The sequence below is a fragment of the Delphinapterus leucas genome, unplaced genomic scaffold (assembly GCF_059928025.1).
Source record: "Delphinapterus leucas isolate spDelLeu-1000000601 "Yukka" unplaced genomic scaffold, BTC_Dleu_Yukka2 spDelLeu_asBTCV2_sq25, whole genome shotgun sequence".
Classification (NCBI taxonomy): domain Eukaryota; kingdom Metazoa; phylum Chordata; class Mammalia; order Artiodactyla; family Monodontidae; genus Delphinapterus; species Delphinapterus leucas.
Window position 1 is genome coordinate 875,894 of NW_028322234.1, and position 21,015 is coordinate 896,908.

At 56.5% G+C, this 21,015-nt stretch overlaps 3 protein-coding genes across 20 annotated transcripts in view; all 3 read left to right on the forward strand.

Moving 5' to 3' along the window:
- Positions 1-6,782, forward strand: part of LOC149744000 (protein FAM193B) — a 31,508-nt gene extending 24,726 nt beyond the window's left edge. For all 18 annotated transcript variants that reach the window (XM_089905089.1, XM_089905075.1, XM_089905074.1 and 15 more), the window contains 4 exons: positions 2,392-3,415; positions 3,565-3,640; positions 4,486-4,583; positions 6,406-6,782. In XM_089905089.1, the coding sequence (XP_089761215.1) occupies positions 2,392-3,415; positions 3,565-3,640; positions 4,486-4,582 (1,197 nt within the window). In that variant the 3' untranslated portion in view covers position 4,583; positions 6,406-6,782. The remainder of the gene's footprint in view (positions 1-2,391; positions 3,416-3,564; positions 3,641-4,485; positions 4,584-6,405) is intronic.
- An 891-nt stretch (positions 6,783-7,673) lies between these two features.
- On the forward strand, positions 7,674-14,622 carry LOC149744001 (putative ATP-dependent RNA helicase DDX41). The gene is made up of 17 exons (XM_089905090.1): positions 7,674-9,352; positions 9,440-9,550; positions 9,827-9,986; positions 10,067-10,141; positions 10,270-10,330; positions 10,456-10,592; positions 11,024-11,096; positions 11,199-11,352; positions 11,430-11,566; positions 12,406-12,568; positions 12,730-12,861; positions 13,139-13,210; positions 13,315-13,411; positions 13,551-13,700; positions 13,785-13,856; positions 13,973-14,083; positions 14,263-14,622. The coding sequence occupies exons 1-17, from the start codon at positions 9,326-9,328 to the stop codon at positions 14,397-14,399; spliced, it is 1,869 nt and encodes a 622-aa protein (XP_089761216.1). The 5' UTR covers positions 7,674-9,325; the 3' UTR covers positions 14,400-14,622.
- Positions 14,623-15,885: 1,263 nt separating this feature from the next.
- On the forward strand, positions 15,886-21,015 carry LOC111169851 (docking protein 3). Its single transcript, XM_022564411.3, has 5 exons — positions 15,886-16,702; positions 17,640-17,945; positions 19,624-19,723; positions 19,834-20,006; positions 20,105-21,015. Exons 1-5 carry the CDS (start codon positions 16,631-16,633, stop codon positions 20,801-20,803), a joined length of 1,350 nt encoding a protein of 449 aa, XP_022420119.1. The 5' UTR covers positions 15,886-16,630; the 3' UTR covers positions 20,804-21,015.

Genomic DNA, 21,015 nt, shown 5'->3' on the forward strand with positions numbered 1-21,015 from the left:
CAGCTGTCCCTCTGAATGTTTGCATTCCCTAAATATTTCGCCTGTTCCCGTTTCCCAGCCTTTCTGTTTCCTTTTGTCTAGAAAGTGCTTGTCTCACACTTCCCAGGATAATCCTGTTCACCCTTCAGTGCTCAGTGAGATACTGCCTTCTCTGGCAACCACCTCCTGATGGCCCAGTCTGGGTTCCCAGAGCACTCTGTGCTTTTTTCCCTGTACCTCTTGTCACTGGCACTCAGAATTAAACAGCCTGTTTGCATGTCCGTCTCCCCTGGCAGATTCAAGTCAGTGAGCAGAGACTGTCTCACACATGACTGAATTCCCAGTGCCTCATAGAATCACAAGTCAAAAAATGATTGTCAAAGGATATTGAAAAACATAAGAACTTCTGAAGATCACCCCTGGGTGAGCTTTCCCAACTCTGTCTCTTAATTAGCATGTAATCTAGGGCCAGTTCCTTATTCTTTCCAAAGATGAGTTTCCTCATCTGTAAATTGAGGATAACGACACAGCAAGGGCAGTTGTGAGGATTAAGTGAGACAGCATGGGGAAGTACCAGGCTCATGGTACATAGCAGAAAATGCGTGGTTCTGTGCTTTCTCCTTCTCTCACTACCAAATTATATATGATTCCACGTCACTCCCTCTATACCAGTAGTTTTCAGTCTTTTGTAGAGCAGCAAAACTCTTTTCTGCAATTGAAATCTTCCATGGAACCTCAATTCCTAACAAATAAAAGCAAAGCTGTTCTGGTGCAGAGGAGGAGCAGAGTGAAGGGCCTTCCAGTTCTTTGTCCATCCCAATGGCCTCAGAGCTGTGTAGCATTGAACTCCACGGCACACAGCTGCTCTAGACTGTTTCTCTTCCTCACCTGAGTGCCACATTGCCAAGGTACAGCCTTATTAGTGCCCAGGGAAAGGGGCACACACCCACTCAGGTGTCCTCATAATGACCCTCTGATGTATATAGGTTGGCAGTTTTTCTCCCAAATTTGCAAATGGAGATTTTAAGGTTCAGGGAGAATAAGTGATTTGTCCAAGGTCCCACAGTTGTGGTCCTAGTCAGCTGTGGAGCTAGTATTTTAAGAGAATAAATGACCCTGGGGCACAGGGTCACCTGTTAAGTTGACATTGAGGTGGCCGCAAGACCTCTTTTCTCGCTTTACTCATCCTGTTTCTCCCTCTCCATTCCCAAATCAGCCTGAAATAGGTGAAATCATCTGGCTCCTAGCACACGACTACCACTTTGTTCCCGTTGGCTTTTTTTTTTTTTTTGCGGCCTTTTGCGGCCTCTCACTGTTGTGGCCTCTCCCGTTGCGGAGCACAGGCTCCGGACGCGCAGGCTCAGCGGCCATGGCTCACGGGCCCAGCCGCTCCGCGACAAGTGGGATCTTCCCGGACCAGGACACGAACCCGTGTCCCCTGCATCGGCAGGCGGACTCTCAACCACTGCGCCACCAGGGAAGCCCCCCGTTGGCTTTTGACAACTGTCTCCCATCTCCCTCTAAAGGCCTCCTTAGCCTGCTGGTGCCTTGAGGTTAGGCAGAGGGGTGAGCTGACTCAGCCCACAGACATGTTTTCGCTCTCCAGATCTGACTCTGTCAATGCTGAATGGCAGGGTCCAGCCTTCCTCAGCCTCCTGGTCCTCACCTGGGCAAAGGGGCTGCTTTTACATCTTGCTGTGGGGGCCCCATGTAGCTGTCTGTTGTATGCCACTGGGCATGCTTTAGGCATGGCCTTGATTGCCCGAGGCCAACTAAGCACTGAGTGGCCTTCCTGTGGGAACTTGGCCCTCTCCAATAGCCTCCCTTATGTGACATCAGGAGGGCACACACATTCCCGGCCACCCAGAGCAGTCTGCTCTACCATGGTAGTCTCACAACCCCACATCTTCCTTCTTGAAAGACCTACCTGATGTCATGGCTTCTTTTCCCCTACCACCTGCAGAATTGGAGAGAATGCCTCTGTAGCAGCCATCTTCCTTAATGCATCCCCACGTTGGTCTTCACTCCAGAATTACTGTCCCCATTTTGCAGATGAGTCCACTGAGGCTCAGCAAGTGAGTGAGTTGTTTAAGCTTATGCCTGGGAGGCAGATCCTATCCCTTTTGAGTCCTAGCCGCCTTCGCTTTTTTAGGCCCTAGAACTGCTCCTGGGGCCCTGGATGAACAAGATGTAAAAACCCTATCCTCTGTGGGTATAACTGCCTCCATCCCCAGGATATGTACCTATCTGATTGCATTTCATCCTCATTACTGCAGGGTGAGCAGGCCAGGATTGCCAGGCCCTGCCTCTAGCCAGTTAGTGGCAAAGCTGGGCCAGAGGCAGACATGTCAGGTGTCGCATTGTGCCTGGCAGCTGCCAAGGCCCTGCGGAAACTGCCTCTTGTATTGGCAGGAAAAGGAGAAGGCCCAGTTGGCAGCAGAAGCTCTAAAGCAGGCAAATCGTAGTGTTTCTGGAAGCCGGGAGCTGAGGCCTACCAGGGAGAGGCTCTTGGAGTGGCCCAATCAGGAGCTGGATCGGGTCAACAGCTTTCTGAGCAGCCGTCTACAGGAGATCAAGAACACTGTCAAGGACTCCATCTGCGCCAGCTTCAGTGTGTGTGAGCTCAGCATGAACAGCAGTGTCTTCACTAAAGAGGGGGCTGCTGAGCCAGAGCCTCAGAGTCTAGCCCCCTCAAACCTCAATGGCTCCTCAGAGCAACGGCCTGACATTAACCTTGACCTGTCCCCTTTGACTTTGGGCTCCCCTCAGAACCATATGTTACATGCTCCAGGCGAGCCAGCCCCACCATGGGCAGAAATGAGAAGTCTCCACCCACCATGGACAGAGGTGAGGGGCCCCCCTCCTGGTATCATCCCAGAGAATGGGCTAGTGAGGAGACTCAACACCGTGCCCAACCTGTCCCGGGTGATCTGGGTCAAGACACCCAAGCCAGGTAACCCTAGCTCTGAGGAGCTAAGTGTAAAGGAGGTCCCTTGTTGCAAGCAGGAGCTGCCTGAGCCTGTGGCCTCAGGTGGCAAGCCACGGAAGGGCAAGAGACAGGGTAGTCAGGCCAAGAAGAGCAAGGTGAGCCCAGCTCCCCAGTCCCCAGCCTGCCTTGAGACTCCCAGTGCCAAGAGCCAGACCCCCAGCCCCAAGCAGCCAAGCAAGGCCCCAGAGCCTCCCAGAGTGGACAGCTGTGCCGAGGCTGGAAAAGGGAGCCAGGGGACCCGACCAGGACCAGGCTGGGCTAGCAGCCCCAAAGCTGACAAGGAGAAGGGCAGCTCCTGGCAAAATTGGCCAGGTGAAGCCAAGGCACAGCCTCTGGAGCAGGAGTCTGTGCAGCCCCCAGGCCCAGCAAGGCCACAGAGCTTGCCACAGGGCAAGGCCCGCAGCCGCCGGAGCCGCAACAAGCAGGAGAAGTCAGCCTCCTCCTTGGGTGAGTGCACCAGGAACTGAGTGGCTGACCCCCGACCCAGCCAGGCCATGGGGTGGAGGGCAGTCCTCACATGTGAGCAGCATTGCCCCAAAAGCATGACCCAGACGCCTGGCTGTGAGCACTGAGCCCTCCTGGCTGTGTCTTCCTAGACGATGTGTTCCTGCCCAAGGACATGGATGGGGTGGAGATGGATGAGACTGACCGGGAGGTGGAGTATTTCAAGAGGTAGGTATGAGGCTGCCTGCTCTCCCGCTCACGGTGGACTCCAGGGCCCCCCCTGACACACACACACACTCAAGCCTCAGAAAGGCCTCACCCTCAGCCATGTGCCCTTGGAGGGAGAGCTTGTCCAGCCCCTCCTGGCTCTCTCCCACCAGCCTATCTGCTGGGACACAGGTAGCCAGGATGATTTGGCAGGACAGGTCATCTGGGAAGGTGCAAGGGACAGGGAGCAGGAGGCATGTCAGACCCCAAGAACAAGGGCTTTCTCCAGTTTTATTCACCTGCACTTCCTCTGCTCTGCCTGGGATGAGTTTGGGGGGCAGAGGCAAATCAAACACAGTCCGTCTAGGTGGGGAGAGAGAGCCATAAACATACAATCCAGTGATAAGTGCTGTCCGAGGAGTAAGGGCATGGGGCTAGGGCCTAGGAATGGCCAAGCTGAGAGGTGGGGTGGCCAGGGCAGCCCTCCCAAAAGTGGTAACCAGGCTGAAACGTGAGGAATAGGAATGAGTGGGCCAAGTAAAATGAAAACAGTTTGAGGGCAGAAGAAACACATTATCCTTGAAGGAACAGAAGGCATCTCAGTATAGCTAGAGTAAAATACAGGGTGAGGAGGGAGGCTGTATCCTAAGGCATTGTCACTCTCTTTACACATTGTCCCCTGGGCCTGTGGGCATCTCATCCAGGAAGCCCCATACTGCTAGACCCCAACACCTGGGAGCCAGAGGGGTTGTGCAGAGCTGACCTGGTTTCTTTAGTGACCATGATACACACGTCTAGAAGAGGGTCCAATGGAGAGAGGAGGGAACCTCTGATTGTGCTTCTCTGGCATCTCCCGAACCTAACAGGTTCTGTTTGGATTCTGCAAAGCAAACGCGTCAGAAAGTTGCCGTGAACTGGACCAACTTCAGCCTCAAGAAAACCACTCCCAGCACAGCTCAGTGAGGTATAGAGACCCCCTTCAAGTGTTGCATGCACCCCCTCTTCCCATGCTGTGCCACCTTTTGTGCCCCTGCCAGGCCATTTCATGCTCTGGGGCATAGAGAGTTGGACTAGGTGCTCGGCTGGCCACATCTCTTCTCCTGAGAGCCCTCCTGCTTGTGTTCCTGAAGGGCCCTTCCAGCCCTGCTATCTCCTGGGGTATCACTGCCAGGCTTCTACTTCCCTCACCAGCTGCCTCCCAAAGTGTCCAGGAGGCCATGGGCCTCAGAGGGCTGCCCCCATGCCCGACATTATCAGCCTGAGGGTTGAATCTCGTTTGCCTGGCCTGGCTTCTACACGCAGGCTACCAAGGTGCTTCCGAGTTGAAGCCATGCGAAAAGGACACAGCCCCAGGGGAACAGTGACAGGGCAGCCATGCTAGACCAAGGCCTTGGAAGTCATTTAGGCATAGAGGAATAGGTGGACCCTCTTCCCCAAACAGGACAGATTGCATGAGGAAATTGGTAGTGAAACCGCCTCCTGGAAGAAGAGCTTGGCCCCCACCTGGGCTCTGGCCTCCTCTCCCAGTCACCTGCAAGGGTCCTTTTGTCTGAAATATTGACATATCAGATGATGTTCCAGGCTGAAAACTGAGAAGGCAGTGGTGGGCAGGGAACCAAGGGCAAAAGAGATGGCTGTCTGGCAGGCCTTGGTCCTGGGCTTGGGGCTTAATGGCTGTGCAGTGCCATAGTTCACCCTAAGATGCATCCCTGGGGTCAGGCCTTTTCTGGCTGGCAACCACACAGCTGCCTTCAAGGCAACAGGAAGCTGGGGCAAGTGGGCTGAGCTCAGGGACCCCCCAGGAGGATGTCCTCACCTGTCCTCTTCCTCCTCTTTCCAGTGCCAGGGAAACAGACTTCTGGACCCTGGGCTGAGTCCCCGAGTCCTGTTTTGGGTGAGGATCCCCCCACCCTTGACACTGACCTCAGCTTCCCAGGGGCAGCCTTCGGGGCTGGGCTCCCTATGGCACCTTTGTACTACCCCAGAGTCAGGACTGTCCTCAAACTCACCTCATCCCCTCTGCTCTGTGGGCCTGGGCTTCCTGATCCTTTGCCAGACTGATACATCCATGCCTCCAGGAGCTTCTGCTAGGGCTGGGTTGCCCTCCTGCCTTTCTTCACTTCTACAAGAACCAGGAGCTACAAGGACCCCAGGCACCTTCATCTGTTGCCCTTCATGAGAGAAAACGGGTCACACCTCCCACAGCTCAATGCCCCTGTCATCTAAGAAACCTCATCCAGCCATAATCTTCTCCCACTTCCTCTTGGCTGATCTCTTTCTCAAGACAGGGGATGCTCCCCTCCAGTGAATGCTCTCCTCTGACCTTCTCCACCCTCCTCATAGCGTGATTGTGAGCCCCAAGTGCGTTAAGAAAGCAGTGCTGGCACAGACTCGGGACCCAGCCCGGGCCATGTACCTGGAGCCTGAGGCAGGAGTCTTGAGTGCATAGGTGGCCTCTTCACTGTCAACAGGAGCGCAATGCCAGAGGCTGGCCTCTTATTCCACCCTGGCCTACAGCAGAGCGTTGTGGGCTCCTCGAGTGTTGTCCACTTTCCTTGAGATTTAGGATGATGTTCACTGGGGTGGGGGCTCTGTCCCCCAACTGTGACTTAATTTTCATCCCCTGCTGGAGGTGATCGTCTGTTCAGTGTTTTCAGCCCAGGGGACAAAAATAGTAGGCAGCTGTTCCTGCCTCCATGGGCATCTGTGGAGACTCAGAGCCAGCATGGGGAGGCTAGGGTGGGAGCCATTGCTCACCATGTGGCCATGCTCTTCTGTTTTCTCAGCCCCTGCCAGATCAAGCTTCTTCAGGGTGTCCTGAGACCTTGACTGCCAGCTGAAGGTCTATACCTTTTCCTTCACATCGCCACCCACCTGCCCAAGACCCTCCTTGCCATCCCAGACCAACCAAAAGCTGAATAGATGCCGTGTGTGCTGGGGCCCCTCAGGACCTCTGCAGAACTGCTTCCTGGTGCTACGCAGCCTCCACATTCAGAGCCCGGGGGCTGGGCTGGCCTTTGAGTTTGGGGGCTGATGGTACTGCTGGCCCAACACTGCTTTCTTTGTGTTTGGTATTTTGTTTTTGTTTTACTTGTTTTTTCAATTCTTTTTGATACTGTGAAGATCTTTCCTGCCGAAAGATAAAGCAACATTTGGACACAGAGTTGGTATGTTGGTGGTTCGCTTGTCTGGGTGGGGAGTGAGGGTGAAGGATGTACTCAGAAGCATTGGAGTCCTTCTTAGTCATTAACCTTCTTGAGCATATGCTACCTGTCAACAGGTTGGCATCGTTTCTGCTTAATTCTCGAAGCAATGCTAAGTGGGACTGTTATTCCATTTTACAGATGTGGAAATTAAAGCTCAGACAAGAAGGTGACTCTACTGAGTTCAGTTTGACCAACTATGATTAGAGCATAGGCCTGTATGCCAGCAGCATCTGTGCCATTTCACCCATTGGGAGGACTCTGGTATGGAAACCCTGAGCAACCCCTTCCCCACACTGTCTTAGTTTCCCTCCCTCCAAGATGGGTGAGTTGGAGGGGTGCAACTTCATCTCTGTGCAGCTGATTTGAGAAGGTATCAGGGGAAGGCTTGAGGACTTTGTGAACTGTGCATCTATAGCCTGGACGACTGGAGTTGTCAGGGGAAGTTGATGGTAAATGGAGTTTTTATAAATTGGATTTGACTTTACAATGGGAATGGACGTGCAGCCTAAGTAGTTGAGAGGAGAGTAATGAACTATCTCATCCCCCCCTCCCCACCGTGGATCTGGTTTGTGAATTCAGATTTTAATAGTTTGCTAGAAATGCCTCACACACACTTTTGTTCCGAATCCTTGCCATTTTCCTACTGTAACCAACTCTTAGCCTGAGCTCAGTGTGTGGAGCGACAGTGGTAGTGGCGACGCAGTCACTAAGAGCCCTTTGTGGAGTGTTGGGAGCAGAATCGGAAACCAGTCTCTCCTTCCTCCCAGGTTGAACACATATATTCTCTCTCTCTCTCTCTGTCTCTGTCTCTCTCTCTGTCTCCCTCTCTGTCTCTCCCCCCCCCCCCCCCCAGTACAAGCGCTTCCTCTTCCAAAGAGGTAAAACAGCATTAACCATGGGCTCACAGTTCCTGGTCCCTTGGCCAATCCCCAAGGAAGTGTGGACGCTTCTGTGAAACTTTTCTCTGTGTATTTATTACCTGTGCTCCTCTCTCCCTTCAGCTCTTACACTAGGCTCCTGCCTTGCAGTTGAATTCTCACAACTATCTAAAATTCTGCTTCATCATTTCAAAGTTGCAGGTCTGATCAAGCAGCCACTTTACATACAGAGAAAGAAGACTTTTGAGAATGGCACTGAGGGCCCTCTGAGCCCGGCCCCTGCCTCTGGCACACTCTCTCCACACCTGATGACCTCAGTCTCCAGCTAGGCCTGGCACCCTCAGGGCTTCTGACTTTCGCTCACTTGTTTCCCTCTTCCCAGTTAACACTTTGTTCATGAATTCCACCATAACTTTCACATCCCTTTCTTTCAACTGAGAAGCCACTTTTACTGTGAGAATCAAGTTTGCCCTGCGTTTATGCTAATTCCAAAAGTGGTACCTTTTGTGTCTTAGAGATTTCTTAATCTCAAGACCAGTTATCTATGTTTGTCTCCTCACCTAATCTGTAAGGTCCTCACAAGCCAGGTTTGTGTCTTGTTCATCTTTTATCTGCTTCGACACTACGCACAATGCCCAGCACATACTCATGTTTAATATGTGAAGGAAAAAAACAGCACTGACCCATCACTCCTCTTTAAAAGTTCCCAGTGAAGTTGAAATCACCCTGACAGTCTCGGCCCTGCATGCTCTGGGTCTACCTCAAAGCCTTAGCTCTGACTACCCAACCCCACATGGGCCACGTGATCACTTTGTTCCCTGGGAACTTGCACATGGCCAGAACTTCACTCCTGCTAGACCCTCTATCAGGAAGCCTCTCCCTCTCTTGCATTCCCAGCTCTGAGATTCCACACTTCCTTGTAACTTCAGATGCAGGTCTCCTCGAAGCCTTCTCTGGTTCCCCAGTCACTCTCTGAGCTGTGTTACAGCATTTACATTAAATAATCTTTTACATACATATACAGGCCCTCAGTTAAAACCCACCGTCATCATTTTGTTTAGCCCTCACCACTCTGAACATAGGTGTCTCACACAGATGAGAACACCAGTCTGAGCGGCAGCGTGTGTTGAGTCACTTTCTCTTCAAGCCCCGCCCTGCCCTCCTTGGCCCGCTCCGGTTAATGGGGGCGGGATCCCAGCTGGCTGGGTCCCACCGCTCCCCGGCCAGGAGAGGGCGCAGTGTCCGCCGGCGGGGGCGTGCCGGGTGACGTCACGCCCCGGGCGAGGCTGGGGACCCAGCGCATCGCCGTCTTCGGGATCAGCAGTCCCCACGACTCAACCCGACTCGGTTTGCGCCTTCAGCGCGTGCTCCAAGTCCTCCAGCGTCCCACAACGCCTTGCCTGACGCTTTCGCCCTCAGACCTGGCAACAGCTGCGTAGCCGCCCACAAGGGGCGGAGACGCCACACCGCAAGACAGGGGCTCAGGAGAAAGTTTGTCCCTCTGCGCGATCCGGCACTTAGAGGTCGTTGCTAGGCGCCGACGTCCGCTTCTTCACATCTGATTGGATCTCATCATAGGCGAGGCGGGGGTTTTACCGCGGTGCGCATGCGTGCAGCAGAGGATGGAGGAATCGGAACCCGAGCGGAAGGTGGGAGCCAGGCGGGGGTCCGCGCGGGTGGCGAGCGATCGTGAAGTGGGGGGTGGGGGTCCGGGGCTGACTCGTGTGTATCTGCAGCGGGCTCGCACCGACGAGGCGACTGCCACAGGAAGCCGCTCCGAGGCAGACGATGAGGACGACGAGGACTACGTGCCGTACGTGCCGTTGCGACAGCGCCGGCAACTGCTGGTGAGGGCCCCGGCTCGAGGGTGGAACGAGGGTAGGAGATGGGGGTTTGGTGGTGGGATGGGGGGTGGTCCCCGGTCTGCGGAGTGAGGTGTCAGTACACGGGAGCGTGGTCCCCAGGCAAACGAGGAACTGGCGACCTGATCTGAGGAGTGGGGCAGCTGTGCGCCTCGGGGCACAGAACCCTGTCCCAAAAGCCAGGATCCTGACTCAGGCCCCTGGGCCCAATGCCCCACTGTGCGTTGGGCTCGGCTCTGAGGGGCGCTGGTGGAACCTCAGCTCCAGAAGCTGCTGCAGCGAAGACGCAAGGGAGCTGCGGAAGAGGAGCAGCAGGACAGCGGCAGCGAGGCGCGGGGAGATGAGGACGACATCCCATTGGGCCCTCAGTCCAACGTCAGCCTCCTGGATCAGCACCAGCACCTCAAAGAGAAGGCTGAAGGTGGACTGGGCAGCAGGCGGGAGGCTCAGCTTTGTGCACTGCTTTGGTGTCTCTCTGACACCTTCTGCTTGTTTGGTCAGCCCGCAAGGAGTCTGCCAAAGAGAAGCAACTGAAGGAAGAGGAGAAGATCCTGGAGAGTGTGGCTGAGGGTCGAGGTATGGCTGTAGCTAGGGCAGAGAGGAGGTGGACTGAGCCTCCTCCCCCAGTCCTAGGCATGTTATATTTCAAAGGGCCTGGCCTCTGGGAAGTAGGAACCAGCCCTGAGCCACATCTCTTTCCTCAGCCTTGATGTCAGTGAAGGAGATGGCTAAGGGAATCACGTATGACGATCCAATCAAAACTAGGTATGTCTTTTCAGTCTGGAAAGTCAGTCACTCTTACTTCAGACAGTATGTGGCGGAGACTGGCGGGAACACCCCAAAGCCAGTTGTGCCCAGGGGCTCTCTTGACTCTTGCCACCCACCCACAGTTGGACACCACCCCGTTACGTCCTGAGCATGTCTGAAGAGCGGCATGAGCGTGTACGGAAGAAGTACCACATCTTGGTGGAAGGAGATGGTATCCCACCACCCATCAAGAGCTTCAAGGAAATGAAATTTCCTGCAGGTGCCTGGGAGCTGGGAGCAACACCACAATTTGATAGGGAAATATCTGCAAGGTTGCAGCCTAGCCCTCACCAAGCCCAGCAACTGCAGCATTGGGTCTAGTCAGTGGGGATGAGGGATTTGAGAAGGAGAGATTTGTCTTTATTCTCCTTTTTCAGTTGTTGCAACTGTTCATATTTACCAATTTCTGTCATTAGGGAGCTTTGGTGGGCAAGTGATGACGGCCTTAAACAGACCTGGGTGTGAATCCTGCCTCTGCTTAACCTAGAGGCCTTGGACAAGTCTGTGTGTTTGTTTTTCTTTCTTTTTTTTTTTTCTGGGTCTTAGTTTCATCATTTGTAACGTGAAGGACGTAGTGCCAACTTTTTGGCTTTGGGGGCTTGTTGAAGTACCTATGAGACACAAGGATGATGCCAGTGTTGTTTTCTGTAGCCATCCTGAGAGGCCTGAAGAAGAAGGGCATCCACCACCCAACACCCATTCAGATCCAGGGAATTCCCACCATGTGAGTGTGAACCTGGTGGCCCTGGGGAGGAGTGGTTGCTAGATGAGAAGCAGTCCCTGTATTCCACTGAACCTGACCCTCAGGCCTCTCTTCTCTCACCAGTCTGTCTGGCCGTGACATGATAGGCATAGCCTTCACGGGTTCAGGCAAGACACTGGTGTTCACTTTGCCGGTCATCATGTTCTGCCTGGAGCAAGAGAAGAGGTTACCTTTCTCTAAGCGTGAAGGGCCCTATGGACTCATTATCTGCCCCTCGGTAAGATAGCCTGGCCTGGAGGGCAGGGTGCAGATGGGGCCACCTTCTGGTGCCAGCCACTGCCCCTGTACCTGCAGCGGGAGCTGGCCCGGCAAACCCACGGCATCCTGGAGTATTACTGCCGCCTGCTGCAGGAGGACAGCTCTCCACTCCTGCGCTGTGCTCTCTGCATCGGGGGCATGTCCGTCAAAGAGCAGATGGAGACCATCCGACAGTGAGTATAGGCACCCCCGCCCCAAGGGCTTCCCCAAAGTCCCTACCTAGACAAGCTAAAGGACCCTTTGCTTTAGCCACTCGACAGATCCTTGCGGAGGCCTCTCATGGGCTCAGCCCTCAATGAGCCCCTGTCTAATGGGGAGGTTGGTTGGGGTGGGACAGAGGGATGTGGTGAGGTACTGTGGGAACACAGCAGATGGAATGGGGGCATCTGGGAGGTCAAAGAGTCGGAGCATTCCAGGCAGAAGGCAAAGAGGTGGGGGCCCCGGGGTGTCCAGGAAGGTCAGGGTTGTTCAGTGTGACCCACTGAGGAGGCTGAGGCTCTGGGGCATGGCTGGACCTGTGCCCTTTCTACACAGTGCAGTTCCCAACAGACATCACTAGATGTCCAGGGTTACAGACAGACCAAACCCAGTTCCTGTTTCATAGGCATTGCTAGTCAGGGAGGTTGCAGACATGGAAAAGATGAGTTCATTGTACTACGAAAGTGAGCCTTTGAGGTCTACAAAGGGAGCTGTGGGAGCACAGGCTGAGCCCTATCTGAAGATTTAGGACCGTCCTCCTGGGGGCAAGAGGAGTGACCTGGGGGAAGGGTGTGTGGGGCCGAGGTGACCACATGGCTTGGGTAGAGCAGTGGAACAGAGTGGTGGTCGAGAAGGTTGCAGCGCTCTCCAGGAGAGCCTTGTGCCGTCCATAGAGCAAGGTGGTGGCAGTGACAAGGAGCGTCAGGTGAGGAGAGATAGGAAAGAGGCTGGAGGGCAGAACAAGGTGGAGTGCCAGCCTCTAGGTAGGGCTTAGCAGGTGGCCCTGCTGTCAGTGTCCCTCCTTGGTCCCCAGTGGTGTGCACATGATGGTGGCCACCCCTGGGCGCCTCATGGATCTGCTACAGAAGAAGATGGTCAGCCTGGATATCTGTCGCTACCTGGCCCTGGACGAGGCTGACCGCATGATCGACATGGGTTTCGAGGGTGACATCCGTACCATCTTCTCCTACTTCAAGGTGCCCTTCCCCACCTGACCGGGACGATCCTGCCACCTTCCCCCTACACACCACATTCAACTCTGGAGGGCCCTAAGGCCCTGTGCTGCCCATCCACTGTCCCAGCCCCTCAGGCTCCCCAGGCCCCACGTGCCCTCAGCCCCAGCCTTTTTCTTTCTCAGGGCCAGCGACAGACTCTACTCTTTAGTGCCACCATGCCTAAGAAGATTCAGAACTTTGCCAAGAGCGCCCTGGTAAAGCCTGTCACGATCAATGTGGGGCGTGCCGGGGCTGCCAGCCTGGATGTCATCCAGGTGGGCAAGCACTCCTGATGGGCAGTCTCACCTGTGAGGGCTGGATCTGGCGAGGCTCCCTTAGTTGATCGGAGCCGGGTGGGGGGCCACCTTGTGGGCACTAGGGGTTTCATTCACAGCCACAGCCCTTAGCAGGAAGCCTTTTCATGGTACCCAGCCCTTGGCAAGAGGCTCTCTGGTCACCTCCTAGCCGGGACTGGGGGCCCATCCTCTGTGGCAGGGCCATGGCTGGTGAGCCTGTTCTCAGGACCACCTAACCTGATCCTGGTGGTGGCAGGAAGTGGAATATGTGAAGGAGGAAGCCAAGATGGTGTACCTGCTTGAGTGCCTGCAGAAGACACCGCCGCCCGTGAGTGCTGCCAGCCAGGCTAGCCCAGGGGCAGCATGCTGGCGGAAGGTTGCGGGGGCGCCCAGGAGTCAGCCCCTGTGACTGGAGTTAGCTTTCCTGGACAGGTGCTCATCTTTGCGGAGAAGAAAGCAGATGTGGACGCCATCCATGAGTACCTGCTCCTCAAGGGGGTCGAGGCTGTGGCCATCCATGGGGGCAAAGGTTAGCGTGGCACGTGCATAGGCATGGACCCCGCTGCCATAGCAGCCCCTCATCTTATCCCTTCCCCTACCTGGCCGGCTTGCCGCTACTCCCCAGACTCTTGCTGTCGCTCTAATAGCTCCTGCCTGACCCTTCCCAGACCAAGAGGAACGGACCAAGGCCATCGAGGCATTCCGGGAGGGCAAGAAGGATGTCCTAGTGGCCACAGACGTAGCCTCCAAGGGCTTGGACTTCCCTGCCATCCAGCACGTCATCAATTATGACATGCCTGAGGAGATCGAGAACTATGGTGGGCTGTTCGGGGGGCTGGGGTTGTGGCCTAGGCCCCAGCCCCTGGGCAGTGGGCCAGATGCTCTGTTCCCTCTCTCTGCAGTGCACCGTATCGGCCGCACTGGGCGCTCAGGAAACACAGGCATTGCCACCACCTTCATCAACAAGGCCTGTGGTGAGTCTGCCACCAGGGCCACCTTTGGCTGTCCCCCGGGTCCTCCACCTATGACCAGCCAGGTCCTGGGTACAGGGCCCAGGGCTGGACCTGATGGTTCCCCGCCACCCCCACAGATGAGTCGGTGCTGATGGATCTCAAAGCCCTGCTGCTGGAGGCCAAGCAGAAGGTTCCACCCGTGCTGCAAGTACTGCACTGCGGGGACGAGTCCATGCTGGACATTGGAGGTGACACGGGGTGGGAGACACTAGTCCAATGGGGGCGTGACGGGAACACCACGGAACAAGTCCATTCTGCCCCTCAGTGGTCTGGGGGTCTGATGGGGGCCCAGGGTCTGGGGCACAGAGCCTGGCCCCATCACCATGCTGACCCTCCTCCCCCACCCACCGCTACCCCATTCCCCCAGGAGAGCGTGGCTGTGCCTTCTGTGGGGGCCTGGGCCATCGGATCACCGACTGCCCCAAACTCGAGGCTATGCAGACGAAGCAGGTTAGCAACATCGGCCGCAAGGACTACCTGGCCCACAGCTCCATGGACTTCTGAGCTGGCTGTCATCCCTCTTTCTCTCCAAGGGGCCTCCGTCCCTGGGGCTCCAGCCACTTCCCACACACCCCTGCCCCGTGGGCAAGAAGCCAGCATCCTCGGCCCAGCTGGCCTGGGTTGGGCCAGGCTGGACCTGGCTGCCTGTTCCCTGTGCCCCCCAGAATTACTATTTTTGCTCCTCTTTACCCCAGCTGCCATTAAAACACCAGACTTTTTGGTCTCAGTCTCTGTGTTTTGCCTTCTCTGCCCTGTGCTTCCTGGGCAGGCCTCACCCTCTGACCTCCAGAGCCCCTCTCAGGTAGGGCCTTGGCATCTCCCACCACTACTGCCACACCTGCTGGTACTCAGTTGTGGAAGGAGCTGCCTACCCAGGTTCCCCTCTGGGGGCTTAGGGTATTTCCTCTAGTCTACCTGGATTTATGACTCAGAGAAGAACCACATTGATGGACCAAGGGGAAATGGTTGGTTGGGTCTACTGGTCTTTCTGGTTGGCTGTTATAATCTCCAGCCCTGCCCCAGCCTCCCTCTTCCTGTCACTGTGTAAAGGTCCTGGGGCTTCTCCTTAGGCCCTTTAGGAGGAGACTTCCTGCCTCAGGCCCCTTGCCCACACAGGCTCCCAGTAGGGAACCCTGTGCTCTGTTTGCCAAGGGGGCAGCAGATGCCACAGGACTGCCACTCAGGCCACAAGCACCCACTGACCCAGCTCTGTGCCCAGGTATCTGCTGGGCTCAGGACACAAATGAGCCAGGCAGATGCCCTCTGAGGAGTTCACAGGTGAGTGGGACAGACAGATCAGCCATGAATAAATGTGGGCAGTGGTCACGGGACTGCTGGCAAATGGGCCAGGATTTCAGCATCTTGCAAGGGGTAGACAGAAAAAGCATTGGTGATAGCTCCTCTGTCCAGGCACTTCATGTGCAAAGCCACATGCTTATCCCAGCAGGACAGCAGTTGCTCAAGCCATGTTTGTCACTTGGTGTGTGGCCTAGGGCAAGTTACTTAATGTTTCTGAGCCTTGATTTCCTCATCGCTGAAATGGCAATGAGAATGCAAAGGACATGGTGTCTGAGGCTGCCAGAGCTCAGGGCTGCTTGGGCCACAGTGGGCACAAAGCCAGGTGAATGAGGCCCTTGGAAAAGATTTCCTGCCCGAGAAGCTACACACCCCACATGTGACCCCCAAACAGTATTCAGCCTGTTTACACATTCCTTCCCAGAGGTGGCACTGAATAAATGAAATGAGGCTGTCCTCAGGATTCAGATTCATATGCAGAGCTCCCATACTGGCCTCCAGGAAGACAAGACTGAAACAGGACTCTAGCAAGAAGCAGAGCTTAAAAAGCCTGTGAGCTCTCCAGGGAACCCGCTGGGGGCGTGCCACCCACGCTCACGTGGCTGGGGCCGTGCCATGAGGGTGGGGCCTTTGTGCTTTCAGACAGCGTGGGGTGGTCTGGGGAGGCCTCCCAGAGGAAGAAGTCCCAGAGCCCTGAGCAGCACGGTGAGAGGTGCCCTGAAGGGGCCAGGCTGGGGGAGGTGGAGGCCAGAATACCCAGCACCCTGAATGCTGGGCCAAGGAGTCCAAGCTAAACCTCAGGGCACTGGGAGCCAGGAAGCATTTAGGGAGGGGAGAGACAGGTTGGTTTGGGGTTAGAGAGGGCCCGGTGGGCCCAGGTGGGGATGTGGTTCAAAGGGGAGATGCCAAAGCTGGCAATGGATAGGGACTGTGAAGATGGAGAGGAGCAAGTGAACATTAGAACTATTTCCAGAATAAAGACAAGCAGACCAACCAGGACTCCAAGGGGGAAAACAAGGAATTTGCCAGTCTGGCTAGAGAAAGGTCCTGGGGTAGGGACCAGGCTGTGGGAATGGCAGGCCCCAGGGTACACAACAGCCCCAGGATGGGGGAGGGGTAGGAGCTCCTGATTCAGGAGCCAGCCTGCGGTCAGAGGCTCACACCCAGCTGACCCAGGCAGGCACGGGTCATCTGCCCTCAGGTGGTCCAAGGCCCCTGCCTGGCACTAGTGGGTACCTTGGGCCAGCTGGAACCCCAAGGAAGAAATATGTGATACCCTTCACCCCCATCCTAGCTCCTTTTCCGAAGACAGGGCTCCCCTCCCCCAACCCTGCAGCTGCCTCTCTGGACAGAGGGAGGGGGAAGTGGCCAGAAGGGGAAGTGTGAGGAGTTCCCCTCCGGCCCGTCACCAGTCTCCTCAGGCCCTCGGAGCAGCGGCCATGGCCATGGAGCCTCTGGAGACACCCATCAAGGACGGCATCCTCTACCAGCAGCACATCAAGTTTGGCAAGGTGGGGACCCTGGCTGCCAGGCAGCTGCCTAGGACAGATGGTGGGCCTCTGCCCCAGCCTTGGACAGCCCACCAGAACCTGGGAGAATGGGGGTAGGAGTCCAGGTGGGGAATCCAACCCAGGTGCGGGGAAGTGGAACAGAGCCCCATTCTCAGCCTGAGCAGGTCGAGACCCTGCCTCATTTACAGATGGGAAGCCAAGAGCAGGGAGCCAAGAATGGAACCCTTGGGGCAGGGCAGAGCTGTGAGGCTGGTTAATCCAACTGCCTTCCATCCCATCTACTAGTGGCACTGTGGCCCCTCGAGAGGGCTAGAGGCTGAGCTGGAGGAGCCCCCAAAAGTGGAGCTCCATCCTGCAGAAGAGGGCTCAGCTCCTCCCAGCCCTGTCCTGGGGTAGCAGGCCCTGCACACCCACAGCTCAGCTGCAGCTGCTGCCCAGGCAGATAAACTGTCTGTTTCCTTTGCTCGACGCTATTTGCATGTTTCCTTCCTTGCCATCATGAGACTGAGGCCTCCCTCCCGCCCCAGCCCTTGTTCCGTGGCCCAATTGACCTTTTCTTTACAGGGGGTGGGTGCACCAACAAAGCAGTAGCGTCAGGTGGTCTGCTCTGGCCACTAGATACTTTACAGACATTGCCCAGTAGAAGCCCCAGCCCCGTGTTCTCATAATCTTTTGAGAGACGAGGATCCTAGTGCTTATGGGGGGGTCACAGTTAGGAAAGCGTGGGGTGGATTTGAAGCTAGGGCTGACCGACTCCAAGCACAGACGCTTCCTGCTGCCGGGCTGGCTCTGGCAAGGCATCCTCTGTGGCCTGAAGAGCTGCGAGGCAGAGGCCAGCCTAGGTGGCCAGGAGTGTTTGCTAAGTGGCTTGTGCTAGGCTGAGCTGCAGGGAGAACTGCCACCCGAGGGTCATCTCCCCCATCTTCATCTCCTGCAGAAGTCCTGGAGGAAGGTATGGGGTCTACTGTATGCAGGAGGCCCATCAGGCGTGGCACGGCTAGAGAGCTGGGAGGTCCGGGATGGTGGCCTGGGGCCAACAGGTGACAGGTCTGTGGGGCCTGGCCGGCGAGGAGAGCGGCGGGTCATCCGCCTGGCTGACTGCGTATCCGTGCTGCCGGCTGACGGTGAGAGCTGCCCGCGGGACACTGGTGCCTTCCTGCTCACCACCACGGAGCGAAGCCACCTGCTGGCCGCACAGCACCGCCAGTCTTGGATGGCCCCCATTTGCCAGCTGGCCTTCCCGGTGAGCACAGAGTGGGCGGGTAAGGCATCCAGGGGCCAGCCGGGGAGACCAGTTCACTCACACCTTGTTCATCTCCATGCTCATTCACATCTCATCACTCAGCAAGCACCTGCCAAGCACCTAGAAGCCTGGGAAACAGCCCAGAAGCCCACAGAACAAATCTCAGATGGCTATGCATGCTATGGAGAAAATGAGAGGCTGGGTGGGAGCAGGAGTGAGTAGGGGGATGTTAGGATGGTCCAGGAAGGCTTCTCAGGAGAGGAGAGTGCGCCTGAATCCTTGAGGAAAAATAACCCACCAGGCAAAGATCTGAGGAAAGAGTGTCCTAAACACAGGTCTGAGGAGTCCCCTGAACTAAAGGAGCAGCATGGGCAAGGGCCCAGGGAAAAGCTTGATGTTCAAGCAGCAGAAAGGCCAGTGTGGCTGGAAGGTAAGGAGTGAGAGGGGGCCCAGGAAGAGGCAACAGTGGAGAGTCCGGTGGGAGCCAGCTGAAACTGCCTTGGGCCACATGTGGAGTTTGGGATTTTATTCTGAGTGTGAGGAGAAGCCTTTGGGGGAGTTGGACACAGAAGCTGAGAGTTTTAAAGCTTTACAGGATCCGTGATGGACCAAAAGGAAATGAGTGGCGGTTCCTCAAAAACTAAACATAGAGTTAACATATGACCCAGCAATTCTCCTAGGTGTATACCCAAGAGAACTGAAACAGGTGTTAAAACAAAACTTGTACGAGAATCTTTAGAGCAGCATTGTTCACAATAGCCCAAAGATGCAAACAACGCGAATGTCCATCAACTGATGAATGGATAAACCAAATGCAGTCTATCCATACAACAGAACATTACTTGGCCATAAAAAGGAATGAAGCACTGATACATGCTACAACATGGATGGACCTTGAAAACACGCTAAGTCAGAGAAGCTAGACACTAAGGGCCACACATTGTATGATTCCATTAATGTGAAATACAGAAGAGACAAATCCATAGTGACAGAAAGCAGCTTAGGGGTTGCCAGGGAATGGGGAGAGGGGGGAATGGGAAGTGACAGTTAATGGGTACGGGGCTTCCATTTGGAATGATGATAAAATTCTGAATCATACACTTTAAAATGGTTAAAATGGTAAATTTTATGTTGTATATTTTACCACAATTCTTATAATTAAAAAAAAAAAAAGGAAATAAACAGGAGCAAGGAGACCAGTGGAAAGCCATTGCATTTGACCCTGGCCATGGTACCATGGGCCAAGGTGGTCATGATGGAGAGCTCAGGGTCAGAGCCCAAAGGACATGGTGGGAGATGGGGAAAGAGGCCAGAGATGGGAGGAACAAGTGGCCATTCACCCGTGGGTCCCACCCTTGAAGCTCCCACCCCTTTACTGCTCCAAGCTGTCAGGGACACACACAGGCCGGCCCAGTCGCTGGCCAACCTCAAGGGCAATGGACAGCCTCATTTGTGCCCTCTGCTGTATAGCACTCAGCACCCTCAAGGGGGAGCCGGTGGGGATTGCAGGTGGGGAAATAGGCTCAGAAGGGTGTCCAGGGTCTTGCAGTGTGTCAGGGGCAGAACTGGGACTGGCACTCAAGTCTCTGGGTGCCCTTGCTTGTCATGAACCCCAGAGAAAGGATGTGGGAAGAGGAGTGGATGGGACACTAACCTCTGACCTTGTCCCATTCCCCAGGGCACAGGGGAGAGCTCCCAAGGATCAGGGGAAGCAGAGGCTCCCAAGAAGGGCCTGGTCCAGATGGAGGAGAACTCCATCTACTCCTCCTGGCAGGAAGGTGAGTCGGGGAGGTACAGGGGCAGCCTCAGCCCTAGCACAAACAGGGCTGGGATCTTTCCGGGACGCCCGGGGGCTGTGCTTGTGGCCCTCACGGTGCCGTGCCTGCAGTGGGCGAGTTTCCAGTGGTGGTACAGAGGACGGAGGCAGCCGCCCGCTGCCAGCTGAAGGGGCCCTACCTCCTGCTGCTGGGCCAGGACTCCATCCAGCTGAACGAGCCCGCTAGCCCCCAGGCGCTCTACACCTGGCCCTACCGATTCCTGCGCAAGTTCGGCTCCGACAAGGTGAGGTGCTGGGCGGCCGCCCCACTGGTCCCGCAGGGAAGGGTAGCGGTTGGCGGGCGGCCCCTCAGCCGCTGACTCCCCGTGCCGCCCGTGCCCAGGGCGTGTTCTCCTTTGAAGCCGGCCGCCGCTGCGACTCGGGCGAGGGCCTCTTCGCCTTCATCAGCCCCCGCTCCCGCGACCTATGCGGGGCCGTAGCCGCCGCCATCGCCCGCCAGCGGGAGCGGCTCCCGGAGACGGCGGGGCCCCAGCCCTGCCCCCTGCCGCGGGCCACCTCCCTGCCCTCGCTGGAGCCTCCGGGGGAGCTGCGGGAGGTGCCCCCGGGGCCCGAGGCGCCCGGCTCCTGGAGGGCGCGCGCGGCCGAGGCCGGGCCCCAGAGCCTGCCCCCTCTGCTGGGCCCCGCAGCCCCGGACGAGCCGGCGCCCGCGCTCTACGCGTCGGTGTGCAAGCGGGCCAGCCGGCTTCCGGACGCCGCCGAGCACCTGTACGAGAACCTGTGCGTGCTGGACGCCGGCCCAGCGCCCGACGTCGGCTGTCCGGAGCAGGAGGGCCCGGGCGGCCGCAGCCCCCTGGCCAGCCGCATCTACCACAATAGCCAGGACCTGGGCTGGCCCGGCGCGGCCCATGACAGCCGCCTGGAGGCCCAGTACCGGCGGCTGCTGGAGCTGGAGCTGGCCGACAACGGCGACGAGGCCGGGGCCTCCGCCCGCGCCGGCGCCCACTTGGGCTTCAAGGCCAAGCTGGTGACGCTGCTGAGCCGCGAGCGCAGGAAGGGACCGGCTCCCTGCGACAGGCCCTGACCGAGTATCGTGGCGGCCGGAGGAGAGGAAGGCTCTCTCCCTGGGACAAGAGGGCGGGGGAACAATGGACATCTGCAGACACACCCCCACACTCACTGTAGCCTGGAGGGACAAGGCAGACAGCCTGGGGAGGACCCCTCAGGCGCCCTGCCGGCCCCCAGTGTATAGTGTACAGATTTGCTGGTAATAAAGCCTTTTAGTTCTCCTCTCCA